Below are 9,675 nucleotides of genomic sequence, written 5' to 3'. Positions count from 1 at the left end.
TCCTTTCTGGTAGGGGACTAGCTATTCTGCAGGAGTAGCCCACTGGAAATCCTGAAGCCTTTGCATTTATTAGAGCTAACACACTCAGACAATCCCCGGAAGACATGATAAGATTACGGCAAACACTTCCATCATGGTACTGCCTGAGTAGACTTAGACTAGGGTTGGTACTCCAAGGGACAGGCACGTTCCACTACAGGATTAACACAAGCTTCTTCAGGAAACAGACAACCTCATCTGCATCATTTTTATAAGCTGAAGTTTTATTACTTACTGAATTATCTATGTTAAAAAAATCTGTGCCTGGTATGAAATTTCACTCCATTAAGTGTTACAATGACTTTCATTTTCATTACAAGCAGGGGAATGAATAAAGGACAGGTGTTAGGAAACATGGCAATAAATTAGAATATAATTTACAAAAGCAAAAATAGTAACAGTGTACCACATTAATACTGAGTATAAAATAATAAGCAACAACTAATCACAATAATACAAAGGTAATTTTGCTCTGTATTATTAAGAATACCTATAAGACATTCACTCAAATACATCAATTCCTAATGATATGGACAATTGGGAAATCATACCTGTCTTTAGGGGTTAGGTCATTTGGGTACATTTAACGTTCCTTTTTTTGGTAGGCCTTTATACCAGTGGCAGACCCTGCTCTCAGCCATGGGTACCTTAGTACCCTAAGTAGTCAATATAGCTCCCGACGTCTGGAGTGCCTGCCAGGGCAGCCCAGCCTCTGCTGATGATCCCACTGTTACCATGCACAGAGATGGCTGTAGTAGCAGCGGTGTTGCATTGTGTTATGGAAGATGCTTTTTGCTTTGTTTAGCCTGCTCAGGTTTAAACTCAGGCTCTCATCGAAAAGATTGCATTCTGGTCTATCCATGCTTTGTTCTCCCACGGAAGGCTGTGCTGCCTCTGGCAGAAGCCTGCCCTCAGTGCGGTGCATTTCCTGGAGAGAGCACGGGCTGATCTCTTCCCCTGGCAGTGGCAGAGGCAGGCACTGCACAGTACCTGGGGGTCAGTTCCTGTGATATTAGCTTCCAAGTGAGGTAAATACAGCTTTTTATAAGTACTATAAGGAATCTTCTCCAAATAAAAGCATGAGCTAATACTTATGCTAGTAAAAATCATATGTGGATAGCAAGCCTATGTCTAAACTGCCTCAGCAATCACCCAGTCTTCCTTCATTTCACCAGGGCACATTAGCACCAAGTTAACTGTCCTTTGAAAAGGACCAAGGGAATTCAAGTCTGGGCCAGGCTTCCATGGGCTGCCTTCCTTTAATGGAATGGCTGCAATGGCACTGGGGCTGGTCATCTCAGGGCAGTTAGATGGAGGTCTTGGCTGTATATTTTGTATCACTGATAGCCTCCTTTGGAAAACTTGGGATGGTATTGAGCGAGAAGGAGGGAATGAGATGTGGCCGGTCACACTGGAGTGTGGGGTACTATCCAGGACAACTGTATACGGAGAGCCAGAAGCTGAGGAGGCCTTTGGTGACAGTGTTTCTTCTAAGGTTACCACATATGTGATACACTGAAGTTGAGTTTCAGAGCACAGTGGTAGATATAAGTGAGACATGCTCTTAAATGAAAATATTCTCTTTTTTACAAAGTAGCTGTTTAGTTGTGTTTTAGATGATGGTGTATGCATGGGGCACATATGATGTGAAGGACTAAAGAGGTGTGCTTGACACAAAGCACGTTCACCAAAAACCTACTACAAGCTACAAGTGTTCAAGTACAAAGTATTAATATAAACAAGTACCCTTTAAAGACATCTAGTTGTTGAGTCCTTTGACAGCAAATTGTAAAGCCTGAAGATGGGAAGACTTAAGCTAGTCATTTCAATTCAGTAAGATGTGATTTTTAGACCTTGACTTGCCCAGGAAACCGCGTTTCACATTTAATAGCCATTGAGAACATCCATACAAACTATTTGGTCGAGTAACTGCTAAGCTTATACCTTGTGATCTCTCTCCTTGAACTTTTCTTCTTTGGTTGTTATCCTTCCCTATTGTAAAACTCACAGAAAGAGCACATTTATAGGCAAGCAAACTCACCTGTCTCCATCCTCAGGAGTGCCTGCGCACACACATACATACACACATGCACACACTTGCTCTCATATAAATAAATGCCCTTCTACCATATCAAAGAAGGGACACGTGGAACCCATCGGACTGTCAGCGAATTGCAGAAGGGCCCGCCTGGCTGTTACTAAGTCAGCCTATCTTTGCATGGCATCATCTCCATAAGCTTACCATGCATGCAACAGCCCAACAGGGCAGAAGCTCATCTGTGGCTGGTGGGGATGTAAACACTAAGGAGCCAGGGTGACTCAAAGAAGAAGTAAGGCACCCTGTGTGATGGCTGCAGAGGGCCTAGTACTTCAGTCTCTGCCATACCCTAGGTCTGGCTTCTACATGAAATTGAACTGTTTTTCTCTTGAAGTTATCATGGAAATCTCAGCTTCATTGCACAATGGCAAGTTGGCCACAGTCTCTTAGCACTGAGTGTATAGACTTGCACAGCTGGCGCCATTGAGGCACGGCTTCAACCCAAGTCCCTCACTGTTGAGTTTAATAGAGTTTTATACATGGCTCACAGCAGTGCTCACAACAGGGGTCATTCCTAAGGAAATTAAGTGGGATAACAAAAAAATAATACAAACTTTCATTATGTTTGATTTATAATTGTTTCTTAAATTACAGTTCAAGGTCCATTTTATAATTTAAATTGTGGTGCTACTGTGGTGAGATAAAGTATAGTAAATATTTTTAAGCTATGACTTAAGAATTCTGAATCTCTTCTACTTCCATAGTTGACCAAGTCATAATAACTATATTTAAAACAGTCTTAAATACAAATGGATTCAGTGTCATTGTTAAGTCCATAATAAAAATTATCTTAATGGTCCAAGGAGGTAAACAGGCTATTAGATTTACTTGAAAGAACACAAACACTCCACAGTAAGTGAGTTTCCCTGTGTTGTTTGGATCTCTCAGATCTGGCATTCCCTCCTAATACCGTGTCCAGCACTTTGAATCAATAAATCCCACTTCACAGAAGTTAAAATAATATTGAAATCCTGTCAGCTAGGGCTGACCAGTGGTTACACTTTCCACAGGGTAATGCTTTTGTAAGGACACCAGTCTACTTCCTCTGGGTGGCTCTCTTTCATGGACGCATTTCCACGATGAGACGTCAGAACCCTCTGGCTTTCCGCAGGTCAGTGTCCTTGGCAGGTCTTACAGCACATCTGTCTGAAGTATGCTCGACTACAGAACTTGAACTTCAGCACCAGTGGGCAATAAGCCACTTTGTTCACATCTTTGCACTCTAACCAGTGGAGGCAGAAAGTGGAAAACAATTAGAGTCGCATAAGCAAACTGATAAGCCTGCCCAGTTAGCAAGGACCCCTCTGGCCAACCCTCTTCCCTGTATGTCCCTAGTACTTTTAAATTTTGTTTTTAAGCACACTGTCTGGAATAAAATACCAGAAACATTCATTTGGTATATTTTAACATTTTTTTAAAGTAAGGCTTTTCTTCTAGACTTTATAAGTGTGGTGCATGCCCACCAGGTCTTGAAAGAATTACCATTTGTTGGGATGAGTGATCACTTTAGACATCTTGGAAACATGAGTCATTTTTCTTACAGTGATTTTATTGCTTCTTTCTCAAGGGTTATTTTATTCAATATGTAAGGTTATCCAAAATCAAATATGAGTTGCATTGTTTGATACTAAAGTCCACATGTCTCCCAAGAACTCTGCATGCAAAGGACTGCTGACAGTGGCTGAGATTCAGCAACTTTACACAAAGAGGAAAGCTGTGAGGGGTTGGCCTCAAAGGGCAGCAGACTGCGGGCTATGGAAACATGTAGAAATGTCTTTTCCTAATTTGGAAGTGAGACACAGCCTTCTTTGCTCCTGTGTGCATGTTCTCATCAGTACCTGAACTGCCACAGTTGCTGTCTGCAGTTTTTGCAGTCAGAAGGTGAAGGAATGACTCTTTCTCCATATCCTAAGGGGCTAGGGGTAATGGTAAGACTGAGGACACAGGCTTTTGATTAACAGGAGCTACACTTTCCTCTTCCATCAATACAACACACTACTGCAAAAGGTGATTCCTCTCTGGTATTATGGTCATTTTATTTGGGGGATTTTAAAATATTTGTAAATACAGCAGTTAAAATGTCACGTTCCTCCACTTGATTATACTGACATATCCTGGGAAAACTATTTAGGGCAATTCAGACTCATGTGGGCCTGGGTACAGTTCAATGTAACCTAACTTGTGTTGTTTGTTTGTTTTGTCCTGGCTTCAGAAATCTCCCAAAATTCCAAATATCTACTGTATGTGATAAGCGTGGAAATTGAGTACCAAACCAGGGGGTGTTGTTAGCTCTCCTTAAAGAGGGAGGTGGTCTTATGTTCCCACTTAAAGGCTCTTTCAGCAAAGTCTTAAAATTTAAAACAGGAACCCTCAAATCTTCTAAGTATGTGAACTCTGCCATATTTAAGTCTCCTACTCGAGTCAATACAAAAGAGTGTAATATTGAGAAAGCTGATTAGAAAATTTTATATTAGAAATCTCAGTAAATTTTTTTTATTAAAAGATCGTAAGGAGGGATATAAACACTTTAAACTTGCACTAAGAAAAGAAGTCAGATGACAGACCCTTCTTTACATTATCTTCCATAGAGTGGGAAGACAGTCAGTGTAGGAGACAGAATTACTGTGAATGTCACTGGTAGGTAGTTATTTATGTCCTTCCTGCCTGATTTTGGGAAGGAAGCAAGAGGTTACCTATTAACCTTCTCAATGAAGATACAGTATTTCAATTACTACTGAGAAAATATTGCCCCAGAGACACAAATCAGTTTGTGTCCAAACAGAGAGCAATATTCTCTGGGCCACAACTTTATTGGAAGAATCATGACACCATTTTTGGAAGCTATGCTAGACTGGGAAAACTGTAGTTGAGCAAAATATGAATAAATACAGACTTTTTAACCCTTTGATTTAAACTCTGTGAACTTATTTTAAAAATGTACAGTGAATAAAAGGGGATACCTGTAAATGCTCTCCTACCCATCCAAATATAAATAGTGGAGTATTTTTCCATAGGTAGGTGGACTTTCTTCCGCAAGTGGAGGCCCTGCACTCTACCTGGTCAGCAGGGATGGGTACTGGCCCAGGGTGTCCCTCTCCAGATTTCTTAGTACCTTTGCTAAGTTAGTTTTAACTAACTTTCTTGGAAGCAGAAAGTTATCATGTCCTAGAAGCAGGACCAAGCTTAGAAAGGCAGGATTGTGAATGAGCATACAAGGGCCTGAAGGGGAAGTCAGAGATTCTGGGGGTGAAATGTGGCTCTGACTCTTGTAACATGCACTTGTCTTTAGGTGATGCACCCAATGGGAAGCACAGGCCATGCATCCAGCTCTGTAAGCCATAGTTTGGTACCTCTCAGTAATCACCTGGCTCTGATAGCAGCCATCACACATCATTTCTCTGAGATCTGTCAGGTGAGCACAGGCTGCCAGGAAGGGCTACACATTTATGCAGAGAGAAGATCAAAAGAAAGCTATTCAACAGTGTAGGCAGCAGCCAGGAAAGACCTGGGCAAGCCAAGACTCAGACAGCAGACCTTGATGACACACTTAGGCTATGAGGACATTGTTGCAGTGTAGAGCTATGTGGAAGATCCAGTTCCTGTTCTTTGGTTTTGCCTCCTAGGAACTGCTGTGACTAGAAAAAGCAGTTCATTACACATTTGGATTGATGAAAGTATATTCACCAAAGCTCAGCCACAACTAGTCTTTTATTTGCTTAGTCTTTTAACTCCACAAGAGCTTAATTTAGGAACAGCATTAAACAGTGTAATTTATCAATCACTTCCTTTATGTCAGGCATAACCTTAGGCAATTTTATACTTTAATATGTAATCCTTTTAAGTGTGTGAAATGCCAGCTTTACATAGACAGCAAAGCTTAAGTTCAAAAAGGTTTTAACCCATGGTGGGTCATAGAGCTAGGCTCTAAAAAGAGTGGGGTCAAACCTCAGGTTTGTCTGATTGTAAAGCCACTCTTGTTTTGGCAACATTCTTGGCATTTAAATAAAAATGTGTCTGCCTGTGTAGGTCTCTATTCTAGGTGACACAGTGGTAAGGCGCCCTGTAGAGTATTATAGCCAGATCTTCTAATTTCTCAGAGTTTGATCAACCTTCTTAAAGAAAGGGAGAAATGTTTGGGAGAAAAGAAAGATGTTTCTAGATCACAGGCATTCAGGGTAGACTGAATTATCCCTCCTAACTTTTTTTTTCCTTGTACTTACATGAGTAAAGAGTTGATGGTAGATATAAAAGTTTTAAAGTCCCATTATTATAGAAAGCTGAATGGAATCTTAATAATTAATTAATCTTAATAATTTTGAAACCAGAATTAAAGATATAGTGATTTCCAACTCGGCATAATTTCCATAGGTAGGTGGACTTACTTCCGCAAGTGGAGGCCCTGCACTCTACCTGGTCAGCAGGGATGGGTACTGGCCCAGGGTGTCCCTCTTCAGATTTCTTAGTACCTTTGCTAAGTTAGTTTTAACTAACTTTCTTGGAAGCAGAAAGTTACTGCCATTCTAGTTTAGCAAGAGGGCTGTCTTGCCCTGACACACTGCTGATATATTTGAGAGGTCTTAACTATAAAATTTAACCACTTAGTAGTCTGCCTCATTCTCAAAACGTTAAAATTATGAAATAGTTTCTTGTCTTCAAATCTTCTAATCATATAGTTAACTCATGGTTTAAAACAATTTTCACTGTGTATTCACTGTACAGGTTTATGCTACATAAGAACATCTCCATACACGTATTAAACATACACCTGTCTATCTCTTTCCCCTTACAGCCCCCTTCAGTCAGTTTCCTTTGTTTTCCTAGAAACTTTTGCTTCTATTTTCATGTCTTATAATATAAATGATTTTATATATCTATTTACAATTTATAACTACAAGTGAGAGAGAACATGGTATTCGTCTTTCTGAGACTGGCTTAATTCACTTAATATGATTATCTCCAGTTGTATCCATTTTCCACACCTACATTAGTTCTTCTTTATATATCAACATATATACATACATACATACATACATACATACATACATACACACACACACATACATGTGTGTGTATACTAACCTATTCTTCTGCTGTTGAGGATGTAGTTTGGTTCCATAACTTATCTATTGTGAGTTGCTGCAATAAACACGGATGTTCAAGTTTTGCTATGATATGTTGACCAGAGTCCTTTGGTTAAAAACCCAGGAGTGGTATAACTGGAAATGTAAACTAATCCAGCTCTCATACAAATGAGTTTGAAGGTTCCCCTTAAAAAAAAAAAAAAAAAAGCTCTACCATATGGCCTGACTATACCATAGTAAGACAGACTGTTGTGGAAAAAAAAAAAAAAAAAACTGAGGTAAAAAAAACAAAAACAAAAAACACAACAGAAACACATTGTAATTTCTGAATGCTCTTCAATGTTCTAGGGAAAGTATTAAAGTGGATTCTTCAGGTTTAGGGGAGGGAATAATGTTTTCTGTATTTGGTCTGTTCAACAACTTGGGTTTTACTACTACAGGTTACTCTTCTGTTGTCTTTTATACAGTAGACCCGGAGTCAGAAGGGAGTCTGGCTTTGTCTTCTGTATCATCAGGTACCAGCTAAATGTGTTCTTGGGAGGAAAATATTCTTTCTATTGTTTTTCTACTCTAGAATGAGAGGTCCTTGCTGTGTGGATATTAGGAAACAGTTGTCTCTTCTGTTTTTATACCCTACCTCAGCCCTGAAGAAAAATGTCATGCAGTATTTACAATGAGAATAACTCATGCACTGTTCCCAAACTCTTTTCATGTAAATTAAATCCACTATTAGAATTGTAATTAACCTGCTACACATTCTGGAAATAAACTTTGGTAGATTTGAAGAACACAATTGGATAAGCTACTTCATAGGAAATACATGAACATATGTATCATTGATGTGCCAATGAGTTTCTCCCAGGTGTTTTACATTAATCTTTTAAAATAATGACCTAGAAGACATGCTTTCAAACTTAAGCAGAGGCTATGGATTTAGGATGCACTTGCTTCCTGATTTATTACAACTTTAAAGCTTGATTTGGTCCATGTAATACAAGACGAGCTCCTCAAACGGTAATGGTCCTGAACAATTTCATCAAACATTGTAGACCTTGTCTACTTGGATCATGGAATGGGTTAGAACACTCAGGGAAAGAGATTTCCATGAACAGGTTGGAACATTCAGTATGCATACAGTACAGGCAAAATGAATGTAGTCAGACTGTCCCCTCTGCACCTGTAAGCTCTTTGTGAGACTCAGAAGAGTGTAGTAACTGGAACTATACATTGAGTATCTAAGGTTTACCTTTTGGATTAAAAACTAGGAATACCTTCTGACAGCTTGTTCATGGAAATGGAGAGCCCACTGAGAAATGAGAGAGCAAAGAGGTACATGGACATGTGGTACAGGAGCTGGTGTCAGAATTCTTTTCAGATAAAAGCATACTAGAGTCTTTGACACTTAATGCATTTAGGTAGTAAGGGATGACCTAACAAGCTCCTGAAGCAAGGCAGTATCAGCCACCACACTCTACTCTGATTTCAAATTAACACAGCTGCCTTCTGTCTTCCTTCCCTTCCTCATCTTCTCCCTTCCGTTAGTCTTATCCCTTAATACCAACCACATTCAACCTCAAGATGGCATAATACCAACTCAACTCCAGGCTCCCTCAAAAATCGGCAGACAGGAATATGAATGGAGTGATAAATTAAGGCCTTCAAATAATTTTTCTCACCTATCTTACTGATTTTCATATACCAGCTTTCATATTAAGGACTAAATTCTGTAGCTACTTGTTTCATAGATTTCGTTATGAGATTTGGGAGCTTCCCAGGCTTTCCCAGAGAAGTGTTTCTGAGGGAAACTGAGACCCAGCAAAGCGACCATAGGACCTCTCAAGCTGGTAGACCAACGTTTACTACTCACAGCTTTCCTGGGTTAATTACCAGCTCACAGCATACCATGAATCATTATCTGCCAGCAACAAATACTAGATGACAGAGTGCCTTGTAATACTGAGAAGCAGAAAAGACTCCCCATATAAACTATGAGGAAACTTGAAACTGCATGAACAATGAATAAAACAGCATTTGGAGATAGAATTTCAGGTAAGCTTGAATGGACTAGACCCAGCTGCCATATGCACTTGAAAATCTTAGTATTTTAAACACAGTGGTACCCAGTCTGTCTATAATTCACTCTCGGCAGCAATGTGGTGTTACCCTCACAGTGGCAGCCTGTCACGCCTGTCAGGATCCTGCCCATGAAGTTTTAACCTTTCACTGAAGGCTTTCAGAAAGAAAAGAACAAAAGCAGATGTTGGACACAGTAACCGCACTGCCTTTTCCATCTCCTATTTCCTTTCATTATTTTAATTTCTTGATGCCCTACTTCTGGTTATTTTTCTTACTGTCCTTCACTGGCTTAAACTTTCTTCCATTACAAAAATCTCTCTATATCTATCTATCTATCTATCTATCTATCTATCTATCTATCTATCTATCTATCTATCTATC

At 39.7% G+C, this 9,675-nt stretch overlaps 1 protein-coding gene across 1 annotated transcript in view; it reads right to left on the bottom strand.

The window, feature by feature from the left end:
- Nucleotides 1-242: 242 nt before the first annotated feature.
- The window catches only part of Adamts6 (ADAM metallopeptidase with thrombospondin type 1 motif 6), a 268,080-nt gene continuing 258,647 nt past the window's right edge, over nucleotides 243-9,675 (bottom strand). The window contains exon 24 of the mRNA XM_055601955.1: nucleotides 243-3,359. Coding sequence (XP_055457930.1) covers nucleotides 3,250-3,359 — 110 coding nt within the window. The 3' untranslated portion in view covers nucleotides 243-3,249. The remainder of the gene's footprint in view (nucleotides 3,360-9,675) is intronic.

Source organism: Psammomys obesus, unplaced genomic scaffold, assembly GCF_907164565.1.
Source record: "Psammomys obesus unplaced genomic scaffold, mPsaObe1.curated_primary_1811, whole genome shotgun sequence".
In the NCBI taxonomy this organism is placed as follows: Eukaryota; Metazoa; Chordata; class Mammalia; order Rodentia; family Muridae; genus Psammomys; species Psammomys obesus.
The sequence above is the reverse complement of the archived record's forward strand: the minus strand, read 5'-3'. Positions and strand labels throughout refer to the sequence as shown.